Below are 13205 nucleotides of genomic sequence, written 5' to 3' on the forward strand. Positions count from 1 at the left end.
AACACATAAAGAACACCAAAGCAAACTTTCTGCTTTATATAGATACAGAAGATGTAAACAAAGACCGATTATGAAGACAGAGGCTATTGTTTTATTGTATTTTCTCTAGGTCTGGAGTATAGATTATCACTAACAAGGCAGGGACCTTATTGTATTGAACTATCATAGTGGTGCTGCATAGTGATGACCGAAATTTTTCACCAGGCATAGATCAGCTGTGAAATTCCGCATTTCGTCATTGGTTAATTTTTCTCGCAAAACTGCCACTGAAAAAAGTTGCAAAAGTCACAGCAAAAGGTTGCATCAAAAAAAGTCAGTCATGTCAAAAAAAGTAAAGCGTGTCAATAAAGTAGTACTGTAGCCACATATCTCTACTAGGTTTTCGCTGTTTCCCAAATTTTTCAGCAGTTTTTCAGTTTTGCGTTTTTTCTTTTTGCGAAACAGGACTAGTCACTAGTGCTGCATGATAAATGAAAAAAAAATAAATATTTGTAGCACCAAGGCATTTGTTTGTACAGATGGAGTGCGCTCATGGAACTGTGTGTGTATATATCTATATATATATATAAATATATTACAAGAAGGGTGGCACACCGCTTTAATTATATACCCAGGTGCACGGTAAAAATATAACACATCATACAAAAAAGACCAGCAACACTGGGATTTCTGTGCAAATCAAAAAAGTATATTTAAATGTTAATATATAGCCAACGTGATGTTTTGGTCCTCCCTGGGACCAGGGAGGACCATGGCCATGGAGGACCGAAACGTTTGTACAGATGGTACATCTCTTATATCTCTTGATATGTAAAATAAATAAATAAAAGTTAAAAATAAAAAGCAAATTTCAAAACAGGGTATTTTGAGTAATCCTAACAGAATGCTTGCTCTTTTTGAGTTCATACTTAGCAGTAGTCGCTGCTAAAACTGACCAAAGCATCCAGTTTCCCTTCTAGTTGACAATGCTCCTAAATTAGTCCTCTCGTACATTAACATTAACATTTATACAGATCATGAAACTCCTAGGTAACTTCTAATATTCTCATATTTTACAACAGGGAGTACTTTATTTATTATAATATACAAATTTTAGTGAGTCATTTTAGTGAGTCAGTTAGTGACTGAAATACATCACTAAGCTCCGATTATGACAGATGATTTCACTAAGCACTGTTTATAAGGATATAATTTACAGATTGGTCCCCTAGTGAAATGACCAAACTGTATATTATGCAGGATTATACACCCCCTACTAATATTTAATATGCTGTTAGGAGTTATTTTTGAGTACTGTGACATTTAAAAGTAGCCTTGTGCATGTATATGGTCATGGAATGCCTCAATAATGTCTAATAGTATAAAATTACAGTATGATACATAAAGCTCAGACTGTTTAGACAGCTCAGCTTTTCATATGTTTGCCATTGTAATGGTAGTGCAGTAGAATTAATATGATGAAGACTTTACATGCCTTATAAGGAGACCGTTTTTACTTTTGCACATGAGTAGGAAGGATGCACCAAATCTAGGATTGGGTTTTGGATTTGTCTGAATTCAAGCACTTTTTGCAGGATTCAGATTCAGCTGAATATAACATTTTTTGTTCCCGGATGATGCAATTGTTTCATATTACTCAAAATTTAATGCAAATTAGAGTTAACATCTGGTTTGTATTAAGCCAGCTATAAAGTGGGTTATTTGGTTTTTGCTCACATCCAAAAACAATAGATTTGGTGCATCCCTAATGTATCAAGCCCTGAAGGTCCCCATACACGGGCCGACTATAGCTGCCGATATCGGTCCCTTGGACTGATTCGGCAGCTAATCGGCCCATGTAGGGGCAGAACAGAGCTGCCTGGCCGACCGATATCTGGCCTGAAATTGGCCAGATCTCGATCGGCCAGGTTAGAAAATCCGGTCGGATCGGGGGCCGCATCGGCTCGTTGATGCGGTCCCCGAACCGACTGCCCCATAAGCTCAAATGTAATCCGATCGTTTGGCCCCAGGGCCAAACGATCGGATTATTTTTTTTTTAAGTCTCTTGCTACCCGATATTGCCCACCCGTAGGTGGGGATATCGGGTGAAGATCCGCTCGCTTGGCGACATCGCCAAGCGAGCGGATCTTATAGTGTATGGGCACCTTAAGTGTTAGATTTTTTTTAAACAGATTAAGGGGTCCATTCATGAAACCATAATTTTTTTTTTTGGAAAAATTTGTATTTTTCTAATTTTTAGAACTTTTCAGAATGACCACGGTAATATCGTTAAAATAGTTTTCGTTAACTTCCACGAAAAAGTCATATTTTTCGCAAAGACCATTTCGGAATTCATTCAAGCTTTGGTATCGTGACTTTCCTTGGGCCAGGTTGGAGCTGTAGAGTGCCATTGATTCCTATGGAAGGCTTCCAAAATCATGCACTGAAGTTTCAAAGCCAGAAAGGTTTTTGCGCAGTTTACGATTGTTCAGATACGAAAATTTTGTGACTTTCGGATCGCAACCACACTATTATCGTACGACCAAGAAAAGAATTTTCGTGTAATATTTGCACATCAGAAATTTATTGTGGTTACTCCAAATTTTTTCCAATCTTGCTTTTAATTGGCAAAAAATCATGGTTTCATGAATTGGCCCCTAAGTATAACATTATAACTCACTGTTAAGATTTTTCTTTATTGCCTTTTGTTTTCAGGTAAGGTAATCTGTGAAGAACCCAACAGTAATATGCACACCTTCATAGGGACACTGGAATGGAATGGAGAAAAGTACCCTCTGGATAATGACTGCATCCTTTTAAGAGGCTGTAGGATTAGAAACACAGAGACTTGCTATGGACTGGTGATATATGCAGGTACTTACACAAATATATATGCATATATGAATAAGTAGAACACAAAATAGGCAGAAGCACACGCTCTGCTTTTTAAGTTGCTGCCCTTCTGCATTTATTCACAAAGAAAAAATGCACAGGCTGGTAACACAGTAGCTAAAAAGGGACACACTTTAATCAAGTTCAGTCTGTTTTCTTTTTTACAGGATTTGATACCAAAATAATGAGAAACGGTGGGAAAGTTAGAGTGAAGAAAACCAAACTTGAAAAAATGATGAACATCCTTGTGATCATTGTAAGTGAGGCTCTTGTAAATTGCTGATTTGTGCAATAAAAATGCAACACTGCTTAATTATCCAATTTTCTGAAGCCCCAGTACACTCTGGGGACTCTTTATGCTGTGTAAAAACCAGCGACAAAATTCACCACACATCGCAAGGCTTTGTGGCGTAAAAACTGGTGTAAAATAATAGCATAAAATCTGATGTTCAGGCAATAAAGTTCTCCATTTATTTTACACAGTTTTGTACACCATTTATTCACCAAATTTCTTTTTACACAGTAAAGGAACTGAATTTCAGTATGGCCATTTGCTTGTAGGTATAGTCTGTACACCTGAATGAAATCTCTATATATTCACATATGTCATCTATTTTGAGTGTCCTTGTGACGTTTTTACAAAACCCCACCCCAAAGCTATATGAATATTGCCTTATAGATACTGTTTTAGATGTAGATAAAAATCAATCTTTTTGAATATAGTGTCCCTTTAAATAAAGTGTACCCATTTGCATATTTGTGATTTTTATTAAACAGTGCTTCTGAGCAATAGATTCTATTGATTATGGACTGGCCAGTAACTGATGTGTGAATGATCTGTTGTTTTCCAGATATTTGGCATGCTTATTATTTGTGCAGCAGTTTTGGCCATCATTGCTGGATACAGGTCTGCGTGGTTCAAAGGAAAGCACAGTTACATTCCTCCTTTGGCTGAAAATGATACTCCAGCATACACTGCCTTCCTTGTCTTTTGGGGCTATGTTATACTTCTGAGCACTATTGTGCCAATGTCTATGTATATAACGTAAGCATCCATTTTAAAACTGATACAATTTGAAAAGACAATATACAGAACAATCGTTAGCTACTCTAAAAATTGAATACATGTATTTTCTTATTATGTTTTATTTCATTTAATGTATGGGAGTAGGGTTGGATCCTTCCATTAACATTAACAGGTAATAGCCCCAATAAGAAGACTGGGTTTGTGCTAGGCATGAGTAAAAGGAGATATAGCCCCATCCGCATGCCCTGTGTGTGTATTGATCAACACATTATTTTATAATGCCAACATTAACCATAAATGCAATAGGTCAGTTTCATTAGAAATCAGTCAATGGACCCCAGTAATAATACATGTTACAATGCTCAGTATGGGTCTGTATGTGAGTGTATAGATAGGTCAGTATGGGGTTATGTATGTGAGTGTATAGATAGGTCAGTATGGGGTTATGTATGTGAGTGTATAGATAGGTCAGTATGGGGTTATGTATGTGAGTGTATAGATAGGTCAGTATGGGTCTGTATGTGAGTGTATAGATAGGTCAGTATGGGTTTATGTATGTGAGTGTATAGATAGGTCAGTATGGGTCTGTATGTGAGTGTATAGATAGGTCAGTATGGGGTTATGTATGTGAGTGGATAGATAGGTCAGTATGGGTCTGTATGTGAGTGTATAGATAGGTCAGTATGGGGTTATGTATGTGAGTGTATAGATAGGTCAGTATGGGTCTGTATGTGAGTGTATAGATAGGTCAGTATGGGTTTATGTATGTGAGTGTATAGATAGGTCAGTATGAGTTTATGTATGTGAGTGTATAGATAGGTCAGTATGGGTCTGTATGTGAGTGTATAGATAGGTCAGTATGGGTCTGTATGTGAGTATATAGAAAGGTCAGTGTCGGTTTATATATGTACAGTAAGTGTATAGATAGGTCAGTATAGGTTTGTGTGTGCACTGGGGTTTGCTTGGAAGGGTTGAACTTGATGGAGTTTGGTCCTTTTTTAACCCAACTTAACTATGTAACTATGTTATGGAGCTTGGCTGGTCATAATGTGTTTACAAAATTCATTTTTTTTCGCAAACAAGAAAGCGGCTTTACAAAATTTGTGATTTATGAATTAACTTTACATCCATTTCACTGAATGCCCTCTACAGCGTTTACACTTTAACTTGATCTACAAATGTATTTAAATGTTTAAATCAAACACTCACTTCTTTAGTCTAGAGCTTATTCATCTGATCCACAATATGTTCATTAATTGGGATGAAGATATGTACAGTACTAAGAAAAACACAGCAGCCAATGCCAGATCAAGCAGCCTGAATGATGTACTTGGCCAAGTGGAATATGTTTTCTCTGATAAGACTGGAACTTTGACACAGAATATTATGACCTTCAAAAAATGCTGTATAAATGGAAAAACATATGGTAATTAAGTTAAATTCTTGTATTTTGCAATGGTATTTCTGATCTTCTGCACAGTTCTATCAAACACTAGACTCGCTCCCACCACCATTTACTGGATTTCTGCTTACTTAGACCTGCAACATAATTCTGGTTGAAGTGATTCAAAGCACTATGCAACACTGCAGGGATCTGTGGGTAATTGAACCCCTTAAAGTGTGGTCAAGTATCTTTAACACATGGCAAAAATTCACACAACTGCATCTATTCTTGCACAGTTGCAAATGCACTTGTGCCCATAAATGAGCCCCCTAAAGTGGAATGTGAGCAAACATATTTAGCTTGTGTTGTTATAAAACTTTATACATTTCCAAAGGCTGTAATTGTGCCCTTGCAATTATTTTTTTTAATGTTGACACTTTTAATTGTGTCCAAGAGAAGCAAATATGAAGTCTGTTGATTTGTTCTCCACACATTTATAAAGTTAGTGACTATCAGAAGTTTGACAGGCCCACTTGGTAGCACTAGGTGCACATCTAGACTACATCAGAGACTACATCAGAGAACAGGGACAAGGTTTATAATAAAACCCAGACATTATTAGGTCCCACGTGTGAACCCATTCATGGCAGGTTGTTACAAGCATGCCATTTTTATAGTTTTCATCCTAACTGCACCCAGTGCTGACTTGGTCCTAAATTGCTATTCACCATAGGAGCTAAATGTATTTTTAAAATGAAGTCAAGCAGTTTACACTTTAATTTGCTTTATTTTTTAGGAAAAAGCTCTAAAGATGAAGAGAATAATGAGGTATGTAAACATTGCTTTTTATGTTGATAACTGCCATTTATGCTCTCAGGATTCACAACAATCACTGCATTTATTTATAACTTGGATTTTGTGTTTTGCCTCTAGCAGTATTGTAATGGTTTAGCACATTTAGGGGCTGATTTACTAACCCACGAATCCGACCCGAATTGGAAAAGTTCCGACTTGAAAACGAACATTTTGCGACTTTTTCGTATGTTTTGCGATTTTTTCGGATTCTGTACGAATTTTTCGTTACCAATACGATTTTTGCGTAAAAACGCGAGTTTTTCGTATCCATTACGAAAGTTGCGTAAAAAGTTGCGCATTTTTCGTAGCGTTAAAACTTACGCGAAAAATGCGCAACTTTTCGCGTAAGTTTTAACGCTACGAAAAATGCGCAACTTTTTACGCAACTTTCGTAATGGATAGGAAAACTCGCGTTTTTACGCAAAAATCGTATTGGTAACGAAAAATTCGTAAAGAATCCGAAAAAATCGCAAAACATACGAAAAAATCGCAAAATACCGATCATTACGAAAAAAACGCAATCGGACTCCATTCGACCCGTTCGTGGGTAAGTAAATCAGCCCCTAAGTGTATGTTCAATGCATTAAGCGTTTAGTATTAATATTCATACATGTCTTGATCAGTATAATAATTATAAATAAATCACAAATGTTGACAAAAAAATGTTACTTTATTCAAATCAGAAGCAACTTGCTCTCTCTAAGCTAAAAATGTACATGTAAGCAGGCACTGATTAAATAAAATTCAGTTAAAATTAGGTTTTTTTTCAGAGTGTAAAACAGATACAATATTAGGAATTTGTAGCTTTGCGCAGTGGCAGTATCATAGCCAATGAGGTCCAACCGAGGCGTGATTATTGCTAATTGTGCTGAAGCTGATGAAAGCAGAGGAGCTGTGTTCCCATTAGGGAAGAGCTGCTGGCTTATTTTTCGTCTTTCGGCTTTGCACATGCTTCTTCTGCCTAATCATGCTTCACTTCCTTTGCCCCAGCCATTAGGCAGACGGGAGGTATTTTCCTTTTTTTCTTTCCAGCCGCCAGCTGGAGCCTTACCAAGGCGATTAATGGCATTGCACCTGCACACTTCTGCACCCTTTTTGTGTATGATTTGTGCACCCTGGATAGGAGTCATAGTCCTCTGGGCTTGACCCTAGGCCAAGACTTGGTGGTTCTCACCCTAGCCTTGGCGAAGGTGGATCTGCCCGCACATGGTGTTCATTGGCGAAAGCCTTGGATACATGAGCATCGGAGTCCATGCCTTCGGGTAGGACTCACAGGCGATGACTCAGCATTAGGAATTTGTAATCGTATATGTGAGGATTATTTGCATACCTTAATAAATATACAATTGGCACCGCAAGATCATAATACATAAGGTTTAGATCATGAATAACGCAATAACTTAAAAGAAATATTTTATAAGAGAACAGTCGCTGCAGTGAATGAAGTGAAATTATGTGCAAGAGCTGAGTTTTAACCTATAATAAGAGTAGAAATATGGGAAGATGCTAGATAAATTTTACAGCAACATGTACAATTACATGTCTTTTGATCCTGATGTTATGAAATCTGTTTTTTACTAATGCAAATCTAACACAAATATTTCCAAGGTGGTAAATTTCAGCTGGAATAAATATGCTGATAAAAACTTCCAGTTTTACGACCAATCTCTGCTTGATATGGTTTGTGAAAACAAGGATGGTGTATACAGGGAATTCTTCCGTGTTCTAGCTCTTTGTCACACAGTAATGGTGGAGAGGAACGGAGGTATGTGTTGCATACTGAAACATTTTTAACATAACATTTGTATAATGCATGTTTAATCCAGGGATGGAATACAGACCACCCTTTATCTATTGCTGATGTCATCTGTCCTTTTGAACACTAGAATCAGTAAGCAATAATTCTACCGTTGTCATTAGTGATGTGTGGGTCAGGAAAAACTCAACCCGCACCTCAAACCCGACTCAAAACTTTAACTTGCACTAGGCCCTATCCTGCTAAATGTTGCCAAAGTAGGACCTGTGCCTAACCCCTACCTGTGCTTCCAAGAGAGGAAATCTTCGGGAGCAGAGAAGGAGGGTGCTTCCCCATTCTGACCCACACCCAAACCATATTTCAACCTAAACCTGCCATCTAGTTGTTGGGTCAACCTACACTAAATGTCATGATATTTGGGTCACTATTTTGCAAAAGGGTCTATAAACTAGGTTAAATGTGTTATTCTTAGAGTGCCCTTTAGTACTGTGCCAATTCCGCACAAGTTTACGCAAATGACTAAGGTTCTTAACATTTACTAAAAACATACCATTAATGTAAACTCTTCTTACAGTTTAAATAGGGTATATTAACAATTTATTGTCTCAACTATGACCAGTGCATGTTTCTTCAGGAAAAATCTTGACCATAAATCATGAAAACAATTGCTATTCCAATTATTGTCATACAGTAAGACAGGGATCCTCAAACTACAGCCCGTGGGCTGGGTCCGGGCCCCAAGGTAACTTACCCAGCTCTTGTTGCGTCCTCGCCCCTGGCTATTACCTGTCTGCCTCATTGCGGTGACATGACGTAAAGACGCAGTGGGGAGCAGGAGAGGGAGGACACAGCAGGGAGCAGGGAGAGCGAGGATGCAGCAGGGAGCAGGCAGCGGGAGTGGGCCGTAGTCTGAGGACACAGAAGGAGCTGGCATGGGCCATAGTTTGAGGACATGGGGGGGGGCCCTAGTTTGAGGACTATAGTCCTGCCCCCTAACAGTTTGAGGGACCATGAACTGGCCCCCTGTTTAAAAAGTTTGAGGACCCCTGCAGTAAGCTAACTTAAATTTCCTGCCATTTATAGGAGAGATTATTTACAAAGCGGCAAGTCCTGACGAAGAGGCTTTAGTGACAGCAGCTCGAAATGTTGGGTATGTTTTTTTATCCCGGACACAAGATACCATGACAGTAAATGAGCTTGGGGAAGAAAGAACCTACAGAGTTTTGGCATTCCTTGATTTCAGCAGTGTCCGCAAGAGGATGTCCATTTTAGGTAAGATGGTTCATGGTTCTAATTCAGTACTGTCCATTAATCTCAGTGTTTAATGAATTTACATTAATTCATATTTGTCAATAACAGTTAAAGACCCTGATGGGAAGATAAAGCTTTATACAAAGGGTGCAGATGATGTCATTTTGAGGCGCCTTCATTCTGAATGTTCCAGTTATGAAATCACTGAGAAAGCACTAGCAGTGAGTATAAATATTTGTGTTTGTTTGTGAGGTTAATACTTAGAAAAGTGAGAGATAAAATGTTGTAGGGACCCTCAGATTTAGTTCCCCTTTAGATAGACAGTTCCTTGAGAGTTTTGGTCAGCTAAGAAGACCTTCATTTAGAGTGGACACCTAAGGTGGTGTTGGAAATACTTCCTTACTGAATGTTAAAGTAATTGGTTGGTAGTCTTAGAAATGCCAACTATGTGGGAGTATGTTTGTGTGTAAAAGAGAGAACTTGATGGTGTTCAGGGTCTTCCCTGGGACTTCACCTCACTAAGAGGTGGCTACAGGATTTAATTTAGGATATTGAAGGAGATTACAATACTGTTTACGAAGACCAAATCATATATTTCAATTACTTGTTTTTTTAATGATAATTAAGTAGGAATTTGGAAGCTATTTTTTATATTAAGTAGACATTATCTACTTAGATTATGTCAAGGCTTGTGGTACAGGGTGACATAAATGTATTCTTTCTAAACTAAGGTCTGGCCTTATTGATGCTATTTGTACATATATAGTGAGTGACTGAAGTATTGTGTTGTGAGGGTAGTTGAAAATGGTACTTCCACTAACTGTATGAGGGTTCTAAGTTGTTTACCATGGATTGTAGTTATAGTTATAGTTACATAGGGTTAAAAAAAGACCAGAGTCCATCAAGTTAAACTCCTTCAAGTGAACCCAGCACTCACAAACCTATACTGTCCTATCTATACACTCAATTTGGAACTTTCTGGATAATGGGTTTCTGGATACCTGTATTAACATTTTCTCTCCTCTGTGAGATCCTTAAAGGTGGAATTTTTATATAAATATTTGCTGTTTGTTTGGATAAAGGGTTGTTGACCCGGACAGCCTAGTTTTCGTAATTCGTAGTTTGCCAAATTAGAAAAATTGGGAAAATTGGGCAGGGCTCCCTGAGATTGACATCATAGCCCCACCCGGTGATGTCATGACCCCGCCTCTTCCCCACCCCGTGGAAGAGAGCCGGCAGAGGGGGCAACCCTATTGTGTACAGAGTTGTAGTTGGCAGTCTTAAACCATCTAACTGGACTAGGGTTTTAAATGATGGACATGTAGGTACAGTATTGAATCCACTTTTAAGTTATATTTTTATTAAAGGTACAGATTCAGGCACTGAAAGCATTGGACCAATAGGCTGCTTCACTTGGATAAAGTGCACCAGTATTGGCTCTTGTCTTGCCAGATTTTAAGGTTACATTAAAGGAGAAGGAAAGGCTAAGTCACTTGGATGTGTCAAAATGTTAGGCATCCCCAAGTGACTTTAATCGCTTACCTTGTACCCCTGTTAGGAGAAAACTGCACCAGCCCGGGCATGCGCATTAGAGTGAAAAGCCGATTTTGTTGTTAAAGTCTGGCTTTTCGCTCTACTGCGCATGTGCAGTAGAGCGTCAACGCTCGCTGCTACCCCGGGCTGGTGTGGTTCTCTCTTAACAGGGGCACCAGCCCAGTGTACAAGGTAAGCGATTAAAGTCATTTGGGGTGCCTAACATTTTGGCACCCCCAAGTGACTTAGGCTTTCCTTCTCCTTTTAAGCTTGCATTATGAATGAAAAATCACTCTTTCTGTCTAACTTACATTACATTAATTATGATGACTTATTTTATTAATCTATTTTGAGAGAGTGAAGCTGGTCATACACCGAAAGATCCACTCATTTGATGAAGTCGCCAAATGAGCGCATCTTTCCCCGATATGCCCGTCTTGAGGTGGGTGATATCGGACTGATCCGATCATTCAGTCCTAGGGCCAAATGATCATAATGACTGGCTTACAGGTAGTCTGAGCAAGGACCGCATCAACAAGCTGATGCAGTCATCGATCTGATTATATTTTTCCAACCTGCCTATTGATATCTGCCCAATTTTCGCCCAAATATCTGCCCCAGAGTGCCCCATACATGGGCAAATAAGTTGCCCACTTGGACAGAAGAGGCCTAAACTAACATTTGCCCATGTATGGCCACCTTAAGGCCACCTTAAAAGGGAGTTGGATTAAATAATTCATTTCCTTGTTTTTGTGATCCTTCAGATTCCCAGGTAAGATAAAAGAAAAATTAATAATAATAATTCTTAATTAATAAAAAGCAAAACATATGACACATTATTGGGTTTATTTATCAAGTGTCGAGTTTGTGAATTTAAGGTTGTTTTTCTAGTTCGAATAAACTTGCATTTTGAATGCTTGTTCGAATAAAACAAATTTTTGAGTTTACAAACTGAAATAAAACTCGAAAAACTCGAATATCTCGAACTGAATATAAAGCTTGACTTTTAGCGCTAAATAACTTGAATCGAGACAAAAAAACAAACTTGACCGTTGATAAATCTCCCCCGAAATATATTGTAAATGTTCAAATATTAATATACTGTCATTGCACTTCATTTTAAATTGTATTGCTTTAGATGTTTGCCCACGACACTCTCAGAACTTTATGCGTGGCCTGCAAAGATGTAGATATTCCTGTGTACACAGCATGGAGTAAACGGTATCATCAGGCAAGTGTGACCTTGCAGAATCGCACAGCGCTGCTAGAGAGAGTTTATGACGAACTGGAGACTGATTTACAGGTGACTTTGATTTCATATATACATTTGCTTCTGGAACAAATAGCTACTCTAGAATGCTGCACTACAGTAGGACCTTCTTAGGGGCTTAGAAATAGAAAGATTTTAAAGGTGACATATTTTTTTTCAGAGCAGAGAAGCTGATATGAGGTTAATAAGGCTGTAATATAGTGACAAACTCTATTGAAACTAGTAAAGGGCAATGACACAATCTATATATGAATTATATAATATGAAACAAAGCAAGGTTAGATGAAAATCTGGCAATGTATGTCAGTTTTAGTTTGGTCCTGAGGTTTTATGTCTTTTTCAGTTACTTGGTGCTACTGCAATTGAAGACAAATTACAAGACAAGGTTCCAGAAACAATACAGCTGTTGAAGGATGGAAACATGAAAGTATGGGTACTGACGGGAGACAAACAAGGTGGGCCAATGTGTATTTGTTTTTACATGTATATTGCAGCTCTGCTATTAAGGTAGCAAATTTATGAAGCATTTCCAGCCAATAGCCACCCTTGGCATATATTTAAAAATATGTTTAAGCTTCCCAAACAAATGTAGTATTTTACTGTTTTTTTTAGTGCACAGTCTTCAGTAACAGAACAGAAAATATATTCAGAGATTACTTAGATGTCTGTTTTTTCTAGATTTCTTTATTACAAATTTCAAGGCCAAAACAGCCATTAGGCAGACTACATGGTAATTTTGGATGCAATACTATTAAGAAGTCAGCAGTACATGACTTAATTGTATAATATTTTATTTTTGCCTCCTTCCATAAAAATATACAGATATTAGAAATGCAAATATATAATTTTACTTTTTAATTCACACTTACATTTACATTGCCGAAAAGATATTGAAACCTTTGGGACCAATGGTAAACGTCAACAGAGCACTCTGAAAAGATATCACACTGCTTATAATCTTTAATTTACTTGATTCCATACTTTCTTTGATACAGAAAGTATGTGTGAATTCTTTCTACACATCTTATGTAAATGTTTAATGGCCCTATATTGCCACTGTAACTGCAATATTTATATTAATGCCTGCAATGAAACTGAGTAAGGGTGAAGCAATAAACAGCAGTAGCAAACTACCACAAAGTGTAAATATAATAATAAAACCATTTATATAATGTATAGCTATCTAAATTTATAAACTATGCACTAGATTTTATGTTATTATTACTTAATTACTGTAGTAGTTCCTATTGAACACTAA

The 13205-nt window shown here is 37.7% G+C and overlaps 1 protein-coding gene and 1 non-coding gene across 2 annotated transcripts in view; both read left to right on the forward strand.

Moving 5' to 3' along the window:
* atp8b3 (ATPase, aminophospholipid transporter, class I, type 8B, member 3) overlaps window positions 1-13205 on the forward strand; it is a 52851-nt gene that overhangs the window by 8878 nt on the left and 30768 nt on the right. The window contains exons 9-18 of the mRNA XM_031904569.1: window positions 2695-2853; window positions 3039-3127; window positions 3723-3916; window positions 5116-5324; window positions 6079-6110; window positions 7746-7902; window positions 8977-9165; window positions 9253-9365; window positions 11816-11980; window positions 12291-12402. Coding sequence (XP_031760429.1) covers window positions 2695-2853; window positions 3039-3127; window positions 3723-3916; window positions 5116-5324; window positions 6079-6110; window positions 7746-7902; window positions 8977-9165; window positions 9253-9365; window positions 11816-11980; window positions 12291-12402 — 1419 coding nt within the window. The remainder of the gene's footprint in view (window positions 1-2694; window positions 2854-3038; window positions 3128-3722; window positions 3917-5115; window positions 5325-6078; window positions 6111-7745; window positions 7903-8976; window positions 9166-9252; window positions 9366-11815; window positions 11981-12290; window positions 12403-13205) is intronic.
* Window positions 6940-7084, forward strand: LOC116408551. The gene has a single exon (XR_004221043.1). It is a non-coding gene; the product is annotated as a U4 spliceosomal RNA (small nuclear RNA).

The sequence above is a fragment of the Xenopus tropicalis genome, chromosome 1 (genome assembly GCF_000004195.4).
Source record: "Xenopus tropicalis strain Nigerian chromosome 1, UCB_Xtro_10.0, whole genome shotgun sequence".
Taxonomy (NCBI): domain Eukaryota; kingdom Metazoa; phylum Chordata; class Amphibia; order Anura; family Pipidae; genus Xenopus; species Xenopus tropicalis.